At 49.6% G+C, this 17,255-nt stretch overlaps 1 protein-coding gene across 1 annotated transcript in view; it reads left to right on the top strand.

The window, feature by feature from the left end:
- Nucleotides 1-4,580, top strand: part of TMEM164 (transmembrane protein 164) — a 161,909-nt gene extending 157,329 nt beyond the window's left edge. The window contains exon 7 of the mRNA XM_067724661.1: nucleotides 93-4,580. Coding sequence (XP_067580762.1) covers nucleotides 93-299 — 207 coding nt within the window. The 3' untranslated portion in view covers nucleotides 300-4,580. The remainder of the gene's footprint in view (nucleotides 1-92) is intronic.
- Nucleotides 4,581-17,255: the final 12,675 nt, after the last annotated feature.

Genomic DNA, 17,255 nt, shown 5'->3' with positions numbered 1-17,255 from the left:
TAGTCCCCATGAGGTAGACACGGCTGAACTGGCAGAAGCCAGAGAAAGCCTAAGGATGGTGAACGCTCACTCTACCTCCCTTGTCCCTGCAGGTCACCGAAGTGAATTTGAACAACATGCTGTGTCCGGCCATCTCAGACCCATTCTACGGCCCCTGGTATCGCATCTGGGCCTCGGGACACCAGACTCTCATGACCATGACCCACGGGAAGCTGGTCATCCTGTTCTCATACATGGCTGGGCCCTTGTGTAAATATCTGCTGGATTTGCTCCGGCTTCCAGCCAAGAAAATAGACTGAAGGTGCTTGTGTTGTTTTGTTTTGTTTTGTTTTGGGGTTTTTTTTTTCTTCTGCCCCTGAGGAAACAAGTCCTGACTCCACTTGGAGGACACCCAGCTCTTGATGACATCGTGGGAGAGGGCAGGAGGACGTTTGGTGTGTTTCTTTTTCCTTCCTCTCTGTCCCTTTCTTCCACCACTCTTCCTTCCCCGGCTCTTCCCCCAGGACGGCTCCTGGAGCCTGGGCTGTAGTGCTGCAGCCTGGGCGGTAGTGCTGGAGCATGGGCTGTAGTCCTGGAGCCAGGGCTGTAGTGCTGGAGCCTGGGCGATAGTGCTGGAGCCTGGGCGGTAGTGCTGGAGCATGGGCTGTAGTCCTGGAGCCTGGGCTGTAGTCCTGGAGCCAGGGCTGTAGTGCTGGAGCCTGGGCGGTAGTGCTGGAGCCTGGGCGGTAGTTCTGGAGCCTGGGCGGTAGTCCTGGAGCCTGGGCTGTAGTCCTGGAGCCTGGGCGGTAGTGCTGGAGCCTGGGCGGTAGTGCTGGAGCCTGGGCGGTAGTGCTGGAGTATGGGCTGTAGTGCCGAGGGCCGCACGTTTCCTCCTTCCCTTTGCCGCTCTCTCCCTGCTCCTCGTGGCCTTAAATGGCGAGACAGTAGTCAGTGGCTTTCACTCTGCTAGTTGCTGCTTTAACAACATCTGGTTGAGGAGAAAGGGAACAACAAGCAGTAGTTCTTTTGGCATCGAAGCGATGAGATTGGGCTGTGTTTCATTTCTCCACTGCCAGGGACCTCCAGGCTTATGCTGGGGTCCCCTTTTGTCTCCAGCACAGCCCTCACCATAAGGGGACCGAGGCCTTGTTTCTATACCAGCGGCAAGCCGGGAGCCAAGGGATTTCCCAGCTCATGGCCAAAAGAGAGCTGGCCAGATTCTTCCCACTGGTGTTCCATGACTCAAAGCAAGCGGCCAACCAGCCACTCCCTCCAGGATGCTGCCAGAGGTGGGAGGTGTGGGGCGCTACCCAGCCCAGGGGCTAGATTCCACTATTGCAATGGCAAATCCAAAGTGCGCAAGGTTGAAATGTCCACAGCTAATGCTAGGCAGGACCTTGGGTAAATTCTGCTTGAGAGCTGAGAACTGACCCATATCCCAATCAGAAGTGAGCGTAGAAATGAGTCAAAAGCCGTGGTAACTTGAGAAAACTGTGATTTGAATCATATGCTTGCTTTTAGTTTAATGTTGATAATAGACGACATTTTAATTTTGAGTGCCCCTTACATGTTCTCTCTCTCTCTTTTAAAGGCAGCTTCAGGGAAGGATGAGCTAGAGTTGGGTTTTCTGGCTCTTGGAGTTCTGTGTATTTGTCTGTCCATTTGCTTTTGGATGTTTGAGTTCGGAGAATCCTTGAATTAGGGCCTGTCTCTGGAGGGACACCTGTCGATCCGTCTCATGGTTTTACAGCATGTCTTGGCATCCTAGGTTTGGGAAGATACAGATCCTGCAGTGCTGTTTCCCTAGGTCCAGGTGTCGTCACTGCGGCCAGACTCAGAGATGAATTGTTTAGCATGGGGGTGGGGGGCATCACATGCTCCCCAGCCCGAAAGCCCACGTCTGGGTTGAAAGGGAGGTACCAAAAAATCAGGTCCCCATGGGTGGAGGTTCAAGTGCTCTGAAAGGGAGACCTTTTGTTGCAAGGCAGCCTCAGTCATACATGGACCTCAAGAAGGAGGTGGTACCATTTGCTGGCTCCCTGTTGGCTCTTACTAAGAATAGATTACTTAATAACAGAAAAGATATTTCTGGGACCTCCTCTGATGAGCCCCCCCCACTCCCTCTCCCACTCTAGGCAGCCCAGTTGCCCTGGGCCCATTCAATATTTCAGGTGTTACTGTATCAGACCTAGATTGAGTTTCAGGGACTCAGTGGTCATGATTTTAGCAAGTGGACCTACAGGAGGCAGCAGGATGGAGAAGTCTCTCCTAGCAAGGCGAGGCCCAGGGAAGCAACCACGGCGGGGCCCATCCCTTTGCAGAGGTACGCTGGCAGTGAGGTCATCAATCCCCAGGGTGTGGGGTTGCAGGAAGGGGGAACCCGTGAGCTCCTCAAGATGCGTGACCTTCATTTTCTGCCATCTTTGAGGGTTTGGCCGAATTTTTCTTAGTGCCTCTCAGCCCTGGGTTGCCCTCCGGAAGAGGCAGCTCTTGAGGGGCTGGATTCGCCCCACCCACTGGCTGCATGTAGGCGTGGCTGATGAGGCAAGACCTCAGTGCCCCTTGGCCTCTTCCTCCGTGTCTCCATGGCCTGGTGCGGGGTGCTAGTCAGCTCGAGCTTCCCTTGCACTGGCGTGCCTCTCAAAGTTCGCCACGCTGGCTGGCAGCTTTCAGCTGCTTAGAGGGAAAGAAGAAAGTGGAAGCTACGTGCCTGGCTGGGCCAGGTCAGAGGCAGGTGCACCTGTCGGGGGGAGGGGGATGAGAAGGGTAGATACAGGGCTTCTGGTTGGCTCGGAAACATGTAGGGGGAAGGAACAGAGAGCAAGTCCCGTCCCAGGTTGCACAGGGAGTCATGGCCTGCGTTGCAGGTGTTGGGCAGCAGCGGGCGTCTGAATTGGTCTCTACCTGACTCTTTCCTTGGGCCAGGCCCATGCGGAGAGGTTACCTGGCCAGACCCTCGGCGGCCTGCCTTGGAGGGTGGCCCCTGCAGCAGTGGGCCCGGGCTGCCCGGCACGTCCCCTGTGCTTTCCTGTCGGTGCCAAGGGGCTTCCCCAGCCATCCTGGCCAAGTTTCCACGTGCCATTGGCCAGCATGTGAGAGCTCCGTGTGTTTGCGGAAGTGGACAGTTTCTTTTAAAATGGCCCCGGGAAGGCAAAGGAGTGTTCCCTCCAGCCCCCAGGTAGCCCTGGCTAAGGATTGGCCCAGTGAGATCAGTGTGTTCAGCTGGCCAACTTGGGACATCAGCTCAGAATAACAGATGGTCATGCCTGCTTGTAGGCCCCCATCTCTTCTCCATTCCCCGTGGTATTTGCTTCTGTACACCAAAGATGATCTGGCCTATCTTCTTCCCGGAGGCCCAGTGATGTGTTCCTCTGTCAGCTCGTGAGGAAGCCACGGCTTCTGTCCCCCGAAGTCAACCTTCTCCCTTTCTCCTGGGACTTCTCAGCATTCACAGAAGCTGCTTGCAGCGTGGCCAGGGCATGTGGGGCGTCGGGGCCCAGTGTTTAGCGGAGCGGGCACAGCTGCCCACGGAGAGCAGGTTGTCAGCACGTCTCTGCGCGCTGGTGTTAGGGGGAGGCTGGCAGAAGACCCTTCCTCCCCCTCCCTTGGCCAGAAAAAGACTTCCATGGATGTGTACGTGTTGATCCCGAGTCATCTGAAGGGGAGATGGGGAGGCGGGCGAGGGGAGAAGAAGGGCCAGTGTGGCCCCTACAAGACAAGACACCGGTGCTGGTTTTGGTAAATCGGGAGCCAGGCATAAGGGAGGACGTCTGTCCTGCAGGCCCTCGCATGCTCCTTGGACTACCGGGAAGGGGCGTCCTCACTGCACACGCTGCCCCGCCCTCTGGGGGGTGGGGGTGGGTAGGGTCCATGAGAGGGAGCGAACCTTCCTCTTCTGTATATAGAGTGAGCCACTTGTGCTCAGGAAAACCTAGTCGCTTGTTGCTGCTCTTGTGACATTTTTGTACACTGGTTTGCTACTCGTGGCACGAAACAAACACAACAAGAAAAGTCATTTCAAGCTGAGCTGTGGTTTTGGAAACCTGCTTTCTTTCAGTGTCAGTGTTGTATTGTATTTGGAGGAATTCTTCATCTCTATTGGTGTTACTGTGGTAGAGAGAATAAGATAGTCCGACTTGTAATTCTTTCTGCCGGGAAATTGGCAGTGCCTCTGTCGTCGCCCCGACCCCGGTCCTTCCTCATTCCCAGGGTGGGATTGCTATGCGCTGGGCACACCCCTCCCTGGCCCCCGCCCCCGCAGCGGCTCCCTTTAGAACCGGTCTTTGTGATTCCCCTAAACAGCTGCAGAATGAGTATTTTTGCCAAGCTGGTTCTTGGGTGCTCTGTGCCCCTACCAGTTTGCTTGCCTCTTGGGGCATTTTGTAATGTTTTCTCTGTTTTGTAAAACCTTTTGATTGTACCACAGTGGTTTCTGCAGTCACCTTTGGAAATAAATGGTCATTAATTTGTGTACTTAGCACTCTGAATTTTAGTCTGAGGTGTTTCTGTTGTTGAAGATCCTTGAATGAAAAGGAACCCTCACCATGGGACTCACTGTTAAATGTTTCCTTCATTTACTGCTATTAAAAGGTTTATGAGAACCCAGGAGTCTTGGCCTTGCTTCTCAGAACCCTCTCAGTAGGGCTTCTGCTTTGAAAAGTAGACAAAAGGGGCCGATGGTCGTCCAGGCCGTGGAGGACCACCAAGGGGCAGCTGGCGCACTCAGCATAGCTCTGCCCTGGGAGTCGCGTGGCCGGACGTGCGGCCTCGAATCCCCCCATGCTGCTGCCTGCTTCCACTAGTGCTGCCAGGGACCAAGCAGGCCTTGTGCTCTTAGCAGGGCTTGTCTGCTGGGGGCATCTGCTGGGCTCGCGGGGCCGCATGTGCGCTGGGCCAGGCTGGAGGACTGAGCTAGGGGTGGCAGCTCTAAAACCAGACGTGATCAGGCTCCCTCATCCCAGGTTTCCTGAGGGCGGGCTCTGTTCAGCAGAGGTGCGAGGCTGACACAGGTCAGACCGTCCCATGTGGAGGTAACCCTGCCCCTGGGGAAGAGTCGGACCCGGCTGTCCAGGGCTCCCCACTGAGCAGCCCGTTGGTGACTGTGATCAGCCCAGCCCGCCTTTACACCAGACAGAGGCCCTACTCAGACTTTTGCCGCTGTGGCTGCTTCTAGAAGGGACACAGCTAGGCATAGCGGTCCCCAGTGCAGGTGGATTTCCTCATTGGCCGGTAGTTGGGCACCCAGGCTATCGGAGAGGCTGGGCCCTGCCATCCTGGGCCACAAAACCACCAACTTGGGCAAGTCACTCGTTGGCTTGTGACCCCAGCTTCTCCATCAGTAAAGCTATAGCTACAGCCGTGTGCCAGGCATGGTGCTAGGTCCCTCCACATGCATTACAGGATGTAATCCCCTCAAAAACACGGCGAGCTGATTGCTCATGCTGTCCCTGTGGAACAGGCAGAAACGGAGAAAGCTGAGGCTCAGATCTAATCAATCAGTGGAAGAGCTGGCCTGGGAAGCCAGTTTGGTGAGGCTCCAGCGCCTCGGTGCTCAGCACTCTCCCCTGGACTCTGCTGCCTGTCTGGGTGCTGGCATGACCGGGCAGACCCTCGCCCAGGGCCCCCAGGCCTGAGGGGAACGGGAGGAGAACCGGGCAGTGAGGTGGAAGGCGAGAGAGAGGAGGGCGGGCCCCACGACTGCCGAGGCAGGGGGTCAAGCCCATCTTTTCTTCTGTGGCCAGCAGACCTGACCCTGGTGAGCCGCAGAGCAGAGCACGGCTGAAAGGCCTACGAGTAAACGGGATGGGGCTACAGGGGGCCAGGCAAAGATTGGCCCTGGGGGGAGAGGCTGCCGGAAGGACGTGCGGCAGGTTGGTCCCGTGGCCTTTCTGTGTGTCTCCCATTTCAGAAAGACCTAGGCCAAGGCCCCCGTCCCCTGGGCTCGTGCATCTGCCCCTGCTGAAGGTCTCTGCTCCAGTCTGTACCCTCTGCTGCAGGCAATAGTTTCCAATGGAGACCTGACAGCCTCACTCCCGCTGGGCCTTGTAAACATCTCCTCGCCCTCACGTCCCACAAAGACCCATCCATAGCCGACCCTTTGCCCCAGCCGTATTGAGCTCCACTTGTTCGTGCCCTGCCGTTTCTCGCTGCTTTGTCTCGTTCTTCGCGCTGTTTTCTCGGCTACCCCGCTCTCCCTGCTTGTCCGGAGGTCTCAGCTCGAGTGTCAGCTCCTGTACGCAGTCTTCCCTGAGCCCCAGTATGCATTAGGTACCCCTCCACTCGGCTCCCCGGTGCTCACTCCGGGGCCCCCATTGGCCTCCTAGGAAGTCATCAGGGCGCTGTCTCCCTCTGTAGATGTTGAGCTCTTTGAGGGCAGAGAGGGGTCTGATGCATCCTTTAGCCCCTGGCCCAGGACCTGGTCCTTGGAAGGTGTTCGGTGAACGATGCTCTTATCCCAGAGTCCTGCAAAATGGTGGGAGGCCACACAAGCTGTCGCTCATCCCCTGAGTTCTCCTGCATGGGGCCCCGTGCCTTTGATGGCCCGGGCACCTCGAGCTCCAGCCGGTGGGCCTCCATCCTCCTTCTCTGCGGGACCCTGGGTAGCTGGGATCCAGGGTGAGGAGGCGTGTTGTGAGGAAAGAGAACAGAGACAGCATCTGTTCCGCCTGCCCCTTCGCTAGACCTCTGGGCGGGGTGTGGGTGAGGCAGCCAGCTGCTTTTCTGCATCCCTGGTAGCTGTTTATCCCCTCCAGGGTCCCCCTTCCACTCCCCGGGGCACACAGGCAGGGCTGGTGTTTACGTGGCAAAAGCCCCACCAGCCCATGGAATGTGTCACCTACCCCCCTCTGAGGCGTAGGGAGCAGCTGATGGTTACAACCTGATCCCCCAGTGAGTTTTCCCCTTGTCCTGGTTTGCCAAGGCCAGTGGGGGGACAGAGATCCACAGATGTCAGGCTGACAAATGCAGTGGCTTACTCAAAGGCCATGTGGTTTACTAACCTTGGCAACCAGTAAGGCTGGCCTAGTCCAAAGTCAAGGAGTCTCTGTTACTGCCTGTACCTGCCTCTCTCCCAGTCAGCGTTCGCCTAGCATCTCCACTGCATATCTGGGGTGTCTGAGCTGTGCGACGGAGGGGCTGAAGCGTCTCCCAGGAAGGCAGTAGCGAAGGCTACTCCTGTTGCTGATGGATGACCCGAAGGGCTCTGCCCTCCACAGCTGACTTCCTAGCTTCAGTGGGGCTCTGCCTGCATCGCAGCCGGCCGGTGGCCTCGGAGTCTCACTACACAGCAGGTCATAGCAAGGAGGGTAGATGCTTCCTTAACAAAGCTCTCATAGGCGACAGAGCCAATAGCATGGGCCGCGTCGGCTTTCTCCTTTCCAACGACCCATCCCCAGCTGTACCACTGCTCCAGCCGCTGGTTCTCCCTGGTCTCCGCCGCCTTTCCCCTCCCGCTTCCCTCTCCATCCAGGGACCAGTAAGAGGTGCTGCCTGCTGTACTGTCCCTTCAGCTGCTCCTTCCCTAGTCGCCAAGAGTCCCCAGTCTCCTTACATTTTTAGAAAGACCCTGGGCTCTCCAGTTTTTCTCCCTCTGAGAATGGAGGGGCCTCCCTCAGATTTCCAGAGTGTTGGAGATGACAGGATGCCGCTGATACAGGGGCTTGTAAATTTTCCTGCATATTAGAATCACCTGAGGAGCTTTACAAAGACTCAGTGCCCAGGCCTCACCCCAGCTCATAATTCAAAGCAAACTTCCTGCTTGATTTTGTTTTGACCTTAAGCTTCCAGGTTGGAAGTCATCTCTTTGACGTGCCCATCTACACCCAGTGCCGTTTCTTCATGAAAATTTTAAGACATACCCAAAGGTATGAAGAATAATAGCTAAGTCCAGCTTTGAGAAAAGAATGTTACCAAGAGAGTTGAAGGCCCCTTACTCCAGATTGTTCCTCAGAGCTTCAGGGAGTCTGGGGAGGTGTCTGAGCTATAAACCAGCCAGGTCTCCTTAGGGTGAGGAGGGAGGTGGAAGGGCCTCCTTCCGTGCAAGGGCGGCAGGTACAGAGGGATTTGTTGCTGGTAGGGTCGCCATCGTGGGTTTCCATGGGTTTCCAACGGGATGGCTTGGATGGCAGCCAACTTGAGGACCTGCAGGGCTGGTGGTGCAGAGTGGGTGAGGTTCCAGCCTTTCCCCTTGCTTCACCCAAAACAACTCCAATTTTATTCCACTTTGTACACTGAGGCTGTGTAAATAGTTTCATTGGGAAGAGGGTTTAAAAGCCACTTAATTCCACCCTCACTAGTCTGTCTCTACCCTCTCTGAGATAGTGGTCCTGTAGTCGTTGGAAAAGCCTTGCGGTAGGACTCAGCAGCTGGGGCCCGTGGTCCCAGCTCTCCGTCCGCTCTTAGGTCCCAGGTGTGCTTGACAAAGTCAGACCTCTCTGAACTCCGGGGCAGTGGGAGACATCCAGTGAGATAAATGGGTGTGAGAGGGCTTTATAAACTGCGAAGTCCTATCCAATGTAAGGGGGTCCTATTTCCAGAGAGCGTGGTTACTAGGCTTGTTCTCCGAGCACAGGAGTTGGTCGGGGTTTTGACTACACTCACACGCTGCGCCTTCCTGTACCCTGTGTGGTCGAGGTGTGTGAGAGAGGTGCTAACCTCAGATTTAAGGCATTTTTCTGTATTTCATTGACTCTAAGACACTTTTTAAAGAAGATTTTAATATCTCCAAATTTGGATAGCGAGGGTGGGAGGGAGACGCAAGAGGGAGGAGATATGGGGATGTACGTATATGCATAGCTGATTCACTTTGTTCTAAAGCAGAAACTAACACACCACTGTAAAGCAATTCTCCTCCAACAAAGGTGTTAAAAAAAATCTCCAAATTTGAGAGGCACCTTACCAGTCAGTGGCATGACAATTGAATCGGCAACTTATTTTTTTCTTTTTCAGCAGTACATAAAATAACAGACATCTTCCAATCTGAGGTATCTTAGAGTCACTGAAGGGCTGTCATTGTTAACTTCGATTCTTCCTCTTCTCCACGAGAGTCACCCTCCTGGTAGAGAACAGCCGTTCGAAAAAACTTCTAAACTTTTAGCATGTAGTCTCCTTCTAACACTCCATCCTCTCTTTCTTCCCTGCCGGCATCCACCCAGGCCAGGCGAGCTTTCTGCTTCCTGACCAGAGGGAGCCCCCTTTGTTGGGCTGTCTCTTGGGGCAGATGTTCCGTGGGACGTGAGAGAAAGGAAGCCGAGTGCACCTGCGCAGGGAAGCCCACCGTGCCAACTGACAGGGAGGGAGCCGCACGAGCCAGGCCAGCTGCCCCCCGGCAGCTCTGGTTTCTTTATTTCCCAACCAGAGCCTGGCCAGAAGGCTTAGCCTGCTGCCCTGGGGAGCTCCCGGGGCTGCTCATTGCCAGAGATGAGCTGGTAGGGCTGGGGCAGGGGAAGGGAGCGCAGCCTGTCCTGAGCTCCCTGGGTTGATGTAAGTGGCTGTCTGGCCCACGCAGAGGGAGACGATGACTTCCTCACCTCGTCTAACAAGGTGGAACAAGAGTTAGGCGGTGGGCCTTTCGGGGAAAAGCAGCACCTAGGGTAGCCTAAGCCATGCACGTTCACTGTGGTTGGAAATTGCCACCAACCTTCCCTCAAGTCCTGGCAGCCACTCTAATTAAGCTCGGCCCTTGTAGCCTTGAGGCCAGGCTCTTCCAGAAGGGAAAGGGGTGTCTGCAGTGAGATCCAGGGATACTTGGGCACAGGAAGCAGTTTTGGGACATTCCCGTCCCGCACCACCCCCCGAGGGAGCTTAGCAAGACATGATCAGCCCGGATTACAGCCGCCCTCATGTAACTGGGTTAAAGTGTTGGCCTACTTAGGCCCCTCCTGCAGCGGCCTCCTTCAAAGCTGATGAGGCCGATTAGGGGGCTATTTCTGAGCCCTGGTTGTGTACCCAGAAGCCTGGGGTCAGTCCTCCTGTGACAAGAAAGACAATAACTAAGGCTGGACAGCCAAGGGGAGAGTCTGCCCTGCCCACGGGAGAGCAGTGCTGTCAGACCTCACGCGTCCTTGGAAAAGAAAGAGCCCAGGAACGTCAAGTCTAAGTCCCTGGATTTTGAACTTCAAAGACCAAGCCAACCAATTTTCTGGGAAAGACCTTGTCCTATGTTTTTGCCATCTTCAGCCCTAGAGAGAGATGGCGGATAGGCAAAACGAAGTCTTCAGTCACAGTCACTAGCCTCTACTTAGTAGGTTCTATGCATTTGAGGGAGATTGCTATCTAACCTGAGCCTCAGTTTGCTCGTCTATAAAATGGCAATAATAATAATAAATATAATAACGACTTCACAGAGCAGGTGTGAAGAGTGAATAGATAAGACACTTGGCACGGTGCCTGGCACACTGTAAGCACTACTTCCATAAATGTTAGATGCCATCATTACTACCATTTCCACCACTACTGCCACCACCACTGTCACCATCATCTTCATCTTCATTAACACAGCAGAGTGAACGAAGGAAAGCTGTCTCTGGAGCCTGAAAAACACAGTCTGAATCCTGGCTCTGCCACTTTGTAGCTACGTGGCCTTGGGTAACTGATAACTTCTTTGATCTAGAGTCTGTAAAATCGAAAATTCATAAGGCTGTTGAAAAGTGTATAACCTGGTCCTTTTTGTGCAGTAAGCAGTCCATAAATATTGGCTATTATAATTGTTAAAAAGGGGTGATCCAGATCAGTGGTTACCAGGAGGAGTTGGGGGGAGGGATGAATATGTGAAGCACAGAGGATTTTTAGGACAGTGAAACTACTCTGTATGATACTATAATGGTAGATACATTTCATTAGACATTCGTCAAAACCCATAGAATTTACGGCATCAAGAGTGAACCCTAGGGCTTCCCTGGTGGCGCAGTGGCTGAGAGTCCGCCTGCCGATGCAGGGGACACGGGTTCGTGCCCCGGTCCGGGAAGATCCCACATGCCGTGGAGCGGCTGGGCCTGTGAGCCATGGCCGCTGAGCCTGCGCGTCCGGAGCCTGTGCTCCGCAACGGGAGAGGCCACAACAGTGAGAGGCCTGTGTACCGCAAAAAAAAAAAAAAAAAAAAAAAAAAAGAGTGAACCCTAATGTAAACTCTGGACTTTGGTATCAATGTAGGTTCGTCAGTTGCAACCAAGGTACCACCCTGGTGCGGGATGCTGATAGTAGGAGAGGCTGTGTGTGTCTGAGGCAGAGGAGGTGGGGCAGGCAGTATATGGGTGTTCTCTGTACTTTCTGCTCAACTTTGCTGTGAACCTAAAACTGCTCTCAAATTATAGTCTATTTAAAAGGAAAAGAAAAAGTTGATCAAACTAGATTGTTATAAATTTAGGATGTTAACTCTATCGCCATGGTAACCACTAAGAAAATAAAAGATACAGAAAAGGAAATGAAGAGGGAATCAACATGGTACACTAGAAAATAGTTCATCAAACACAAATGAAAGCTGTACTGGAGGAATTGAGGAAAAAAAGAGATATGACATGTAGAAAACAAATAGCACAATGGCAGGAAAAAAATTCTCCATTATCAGTAATCACTTTACATGTAAATGGGTTAAACTCACCAATTACAAGACAGATACTGGCAAAATGAATTTTGAAAAGACATGATCTAACTATATGCTGCTTACAAGAGACTCAATTTAGACCCAGAGACAAATAAAATTGATAAAAGGATCAGTTCATCAAGAAGCTATAACAATTATATACATATACACACCAAACAACAGAGCTCCGTAAGATATGAAGAAAACATTGACAGAATTGAAAAGAGAAACAGGCAGTTCTACAATAATAGGTGGAGACTTCTATATCCCACTTTAAATAACGGATAAAGCACTTAGACAATACATATGTAAGAAATAGAAGACTTGAACAACACTATAAACCAGTTAGACCTAAAAGACATATACAGAGTACTCTACCCAACAAGAGCAGAACACACATTCTTCTCAAGTGTACCTGGAACATTCTGCAGGATAGATCATATTTTAGGCCATAAAACAATTATCACTAAATTTTTAAAGATTGGAATTAAACAAAGTATCTTCTTTGACCAAATGGAATAAAGCTAGAAATCAAAAACAGAAGGAAAACTGATAATATTGCAAGTATGTGGAAATCGAACAACACACTTAACCAATGGGCTAAAGAAGAAATCACTAGGGAGATTAGAAAATGCTTTGGGATGAATGAAAAGGGAAATACAGTGTACCATTTAAATTTTTTTTCTGCATATATTTCTTGCGATATGCTTTTTTTATTTTTTATTAATTTTTATCAGAGTATAGTGGATTTACGACGTTGTGTTAGTTTCTGCTGTACAGCAAAGTGAATTAGTTATACATATCCACTGTTTCCTAGATTCTGTTCCCATGTAGGTCATTACAGAGTATTGAGTAGAGTTCCCTTACAGTAGGTTCTTATTAGTTATCTATTTTATATATAGTAGTGCGTATATGTCAATCCCAATCTCCCCAACGTACCAAACCTTTGGGATACAGTGAGAGCAGTGGTCAGAGTTAAGTTTATAGCTTTAAACACCTGTATTAAAAAGGGATCTCTGAAATCAACATCCTAACTTTACACCTTGAGGAACTAGAAAAAGGAACAAACTACACCTAAAGCCAACAGAAGGAAAGAAATAATAAAGGTTGGAGCAGAGTTAAGTGAAATAGAGAATAGAAAAAAAAATAGAATCAATGAAACCAATAGTTGGTTCTTTAAAAAGATCAACAAAATTGACAAATCTTTAGCTAGACTCATTAAGAAAAAACAGACATAACTAAAATTGGAAATGAAAGCAAGGATGTTACCACCAACCTTACAAAAATTTAAAGGATTATAAGAGAATACTATAAGCAGTTGTATGCCAACAAATTAGTCTTGATGAAATGGAAAAGTTCCTAGAAACGTGGAAATTACCAAAACTGACTCAAGAAGAAATAGAAAACATGAACAGATCTAGAACAAGTAAAGAGATGATTGAATCAGTAATCAAAAACCTCCCAACTTAAAAAAAAGAAAAAAAAAAAACCAGGCCTCATTGGTGAATTCTACCAAACATTTAAAGCTTTAACACTCATCCTATACAAACTCTTTCAAACAATAGAAGGGGAAGGAACCCTTCCTGACACATTCTATAAGGCCAACATTACCCTGATACCAAAGCAAGCAAAGATACCACAAGAAAACCACAGACCAGTATCCTTATGAATACAGACACAAAAATCCTCAACAAAATACCAGCAAACCAAATCCAATGACACATTGAGAGGATTATACACCATGACCAAGCGGGATTTACCCCAGGAATGCAAGGGTGGTTCAACATAAGAAAATCAACCATTGGAGTACACCACCATATAGGAAAATTAACTCAAAATAGACCAACAACCTAAATATAAGGGCTAAAATTGTTAGAAGAAAATATAGGGATAAATCTTCATGACATAGGATTTGGCAATGGAGTCACAGATTTGTCACCAAAAACATTAGCAACAAAATTAAAATTAATTAAATTAAAAATAGATAAATTGGACTTTATAAAAATTTAAAAAATTTTGTCCACCAAAGGGCACTATCAAGAATGTGAAAAAGCCAACCTACAAAATGGGAGAAAATATTTTCAAATCATATATCCGATAAGGGTTTAATATCCTGAATACATGAAAAACTCTTAAAGACAACACAATTACAAATTGGGCGAAGGACTCGAATAGACATTTCTCCAAAGAACATACACGAATGACCAATAAGCACATGAAAAGGTGTTTAACATCACTGGTCATTAAGGAAATGCAAATCAAAACCACAATGATATACTACTTCATACCCACTAGAGTGGCTGTAATCAGAAAGACAGATAATAACAGGTATTGGTGAGGATGTGGAGAAATTGGAACCTTCATACTGGTGGGAATGTAAAATGGTACAGCCACTGTGGAAAACGGTTTGTTTCTCAAAAAGCTTAACGTAGAATTACCATATGACCTGGCGATTCCATCCTTAAGTATCTACCCAAGAGAAATGAAAACATAATGTCCACACAGAAACTTAGACACACGTGTTTGTAGCAGCTTTATTTTTAAGAGCCAAATGACTGAAACAGCCCAAATGTCCATCAGTGGACGAATGGATAAACAAATTGTGGTCTGTATGTACAATGAGATATTACTCAGCCATCAAAAGAAACGAAGTACTGAAACAGGCAACAACTTGGATTAACCTCGAAAACATTATGCTAAGTAAAAGAAGATAGTGACAAAAGGTCACACGTTGTATGGCTCCATTTATATATGTCCAGAATAAGCAAATTCAGAGAGACAGAAGACTAGAGGTTACTTAGGTGATGGCCAAAGGAGAATGGGGAGTGACCTCTTAATAGAGACGGAGCGTTTTATGGAGTGATGAAAAAATTTTAAAACTAGAGAGAGCCGGTGTTTGCACAACATTGCGAATACACTAAATACCACTGAACTGTGTGCTTTCAGGTGGTTAATTGTGTCATGTGGATTTCACCGCAATTAAAAAAAAGTCAACAAAAGGAGGTGAAAAGAAAGGAATTTCTTTTTAACTCTCAAGTGCACTGTGCACCCTGCTCACAGGACTCACTGGGTAACCTTCCCAAGAGCAAACGTGTTGCCTGCACTTTCCCAGCCTAGGGCTGACCGTTAGCAATTTCTATTTGATCTTCTCCAAGGCCACAGATTCTTCTGGAGTGGTACAAACCCAAAGCGGGGAGGAGGGGCCCAACGTACCCTGCAGGAGCAGTCCCAGCCTATTTGAACGACTGGATTAACCCCGTGTTCCTCTTCTCAACCCCATGATTCATGAGCACCATGGACCACATAGGCTAGGCACTGAGGGGCATGGCTTCACGTACAGAGGTCACTATGGCCACCCACCACTGCCCCCCACAATAATTCTGGGAAAGGGGCCATTGCTGAGGCCTGTGCCAGCGGGGCAGCAATATCTCCATGCAGAGTTCCTGGAATTCATGTGAATGTTTAAGTAGAGAAAGTTTAGGGAAACGTTTGCGTTACTCACACTAGTACTGTCCTTCAAACAGGATGGGGGTTTTCCGCTCTTTCCAATCCAAGACCCCCCTTTCTACCCTGCCAGGCTGTGTGCGAGTGGGGACTTTGATTGCCCCATCCAACGGTCCGGCCAGCCCGTCTCCTGTGCTGACGCACGCAAATCCACTTACACATGTTGACACATACGCTAACGTTGGATCATTCCAGAATATGGTGGGGTGGAAATGCTACTTCGATGAAAAGTGACGATAGCAGCTCCTAGTTTCAAATCTGCCTGGTGTTCAGGCAATGACTGCGACTCTCCGCAGCTTCCTGTCAGTTAAAATGTGATTTAAACATTCTATTGTGTACCAGTTGCGTTTCCTGTTTTATAATATCCAAATTTAATATCGCCTTCCTGCCCTTTCTATGTAGCGGGTGATTCAGAAGGTGACTCTGATTTCCCTCTCTGGGTGGGTTACCCTCACTATCTTATCTCTCCTCCTGCCTCATGAATGGATTTTTCCATTAGTCAGCATACTATAACCTTTCTTCAGGCCTCAGGGCAGCCTCGTAGAGCAAACAGCCTAGTTTCTCTCTGTGCTGCTCTCTCTCTCCTGGTCATGGGAAGGGCCTGATACCTTTCAGAGGGCAGATCTGCAGTAAAAAAAACAAAACTTTGAGCCACCAAATGCCACTCTGCAGGTACACAGACCTGTCTCTTATACGGTCATGTATTGATAATTTCTCTCCCAACCACCGTGGCATTCCTGCTAGGGAGCAAGATAGCCTCACTGTGGGAACAAATCCTCTCCTCCGCTCAAGGAACCATGACCGTGCCCGGTTTCTGGGTGGTCTCTGCTGCTAACACGTTGGAGGGCCAAAGAAATGCCATTTCCCAACAGGGCCGCTACAACCCTGCTCATTAATGCCACTCTGAGGTGGGAGCCATTTAAGGGAAACACTATAAATCCAGCCCAATGTCACCTGGGCCCCAGTCTGAATGACTTTTGCCAGCTAGACCAAACTTGTGTGCCACTCACAACTCTCAGCTCAGAGTGAACTGTTAATTTGTCTTACAAAATGATACTATCTTTATTCTGAAACCAAGCACGGTGCCGTGCCTCTGGGCAGGGGGGTGGGGGTGGGGGGCGGGCACTCAGTAAATATTGATGGATCACGTTGAGCCTGACATTTGGGAGGAAAAGGCCAAATGGAAAAGGAGATGAAATGGTGCTTTGCCAAAGGCTCTCAAAATAACTGGGCACGTTGGGGCAGCAGCAGTGGTTTTCAGATTGTCCCGCGGGACCGGGACCCGGCATTCTGTTGGAACTGATCGAAGTTTCCATAAACATTTGATTCAAAAAACGTGTGTGTGTTTAAATGTATAATATTTAAACACTGTAATAAAAACTGAAAAAAACAAACAAAACCAAAACACCTAACCAAAACATCTAATGTGTTACATTCAGAATGGCAATTGAAGACCACCCAGTGGGTCAGCAGGAACCATCAAGTTGACACATTCTGTTCAAACCTCAGGCCTGATGCTTCTCCTGCCTGAACTTCTTGCAGGCCTCCCTTGTCAGGCCTGGTTCAGAAGGTTGTGACTGCACCGGGGTTTTATAATTTAGGCCAATAGGTGCTCACTTTCATAAAACTATATTAAGATACCACCTCTTTCTCTTTGCAAATCAGGACCTTCTTGCTGCTGTACAGCCAAAACAATATAGAAATCAATGGAGCGCTGAGACTATAACTGTCATCTGTCACCCCAATTACAAATTTTTATAGTCATCCAAACAGCCTCGTCGTTCTCATTAACTTTATAAGTAACTGGTATGCATTCGTACTTTATAACAGTGAAATACCGTTTTTAGTCTCGTACTTGTAACTTAATGAGGTAGCAGCTAAGATTCTGATGAAAAAGCAAAGAGGTTCTTCCAGCATGGAGGGAGACTAAAGGCTAAACAAATTACCCGCCCCTTGTGACTTGGCTGCATCCTTTTAGAGTGGGAGCAGGAACTCAAGGACGCCAGGGCAGTTGTGAGCACGGAGGCACGTAACGCAGCCGCCGCCCAGCGCGGGCTCCAGACTTAGTGCATCCTACATCTAACCTCTGTCGAGCTAATGTGAGATCATCCGTCATGATGGAAATCTGCAAGTGCAGGTCAGTGTTTCTTCATATAACGCGTATGCGCTCACCAGCCCTCTGGGTGGGTCCACT

The sequence above is a fragment of the Pseudorca crassidens genome, chromosome X, assembly GCF_039906515.1.
Source record: "Pseudorca crassidens isolate mPseCra1 chromosome X, mPseCra1.hap1, whole genome shotgun sequence".
Classification (NCBI taxonomy): domain Eukaryota; kingdom Metazoa; phylum Chordata; class Mammalia; order Artiodactyla; family Delphinidae; genus Pseudorca; species Pseudorca crassidens.
This window is presented reverse-complemented; position numbering and strand designations above follow the sequence as displayed.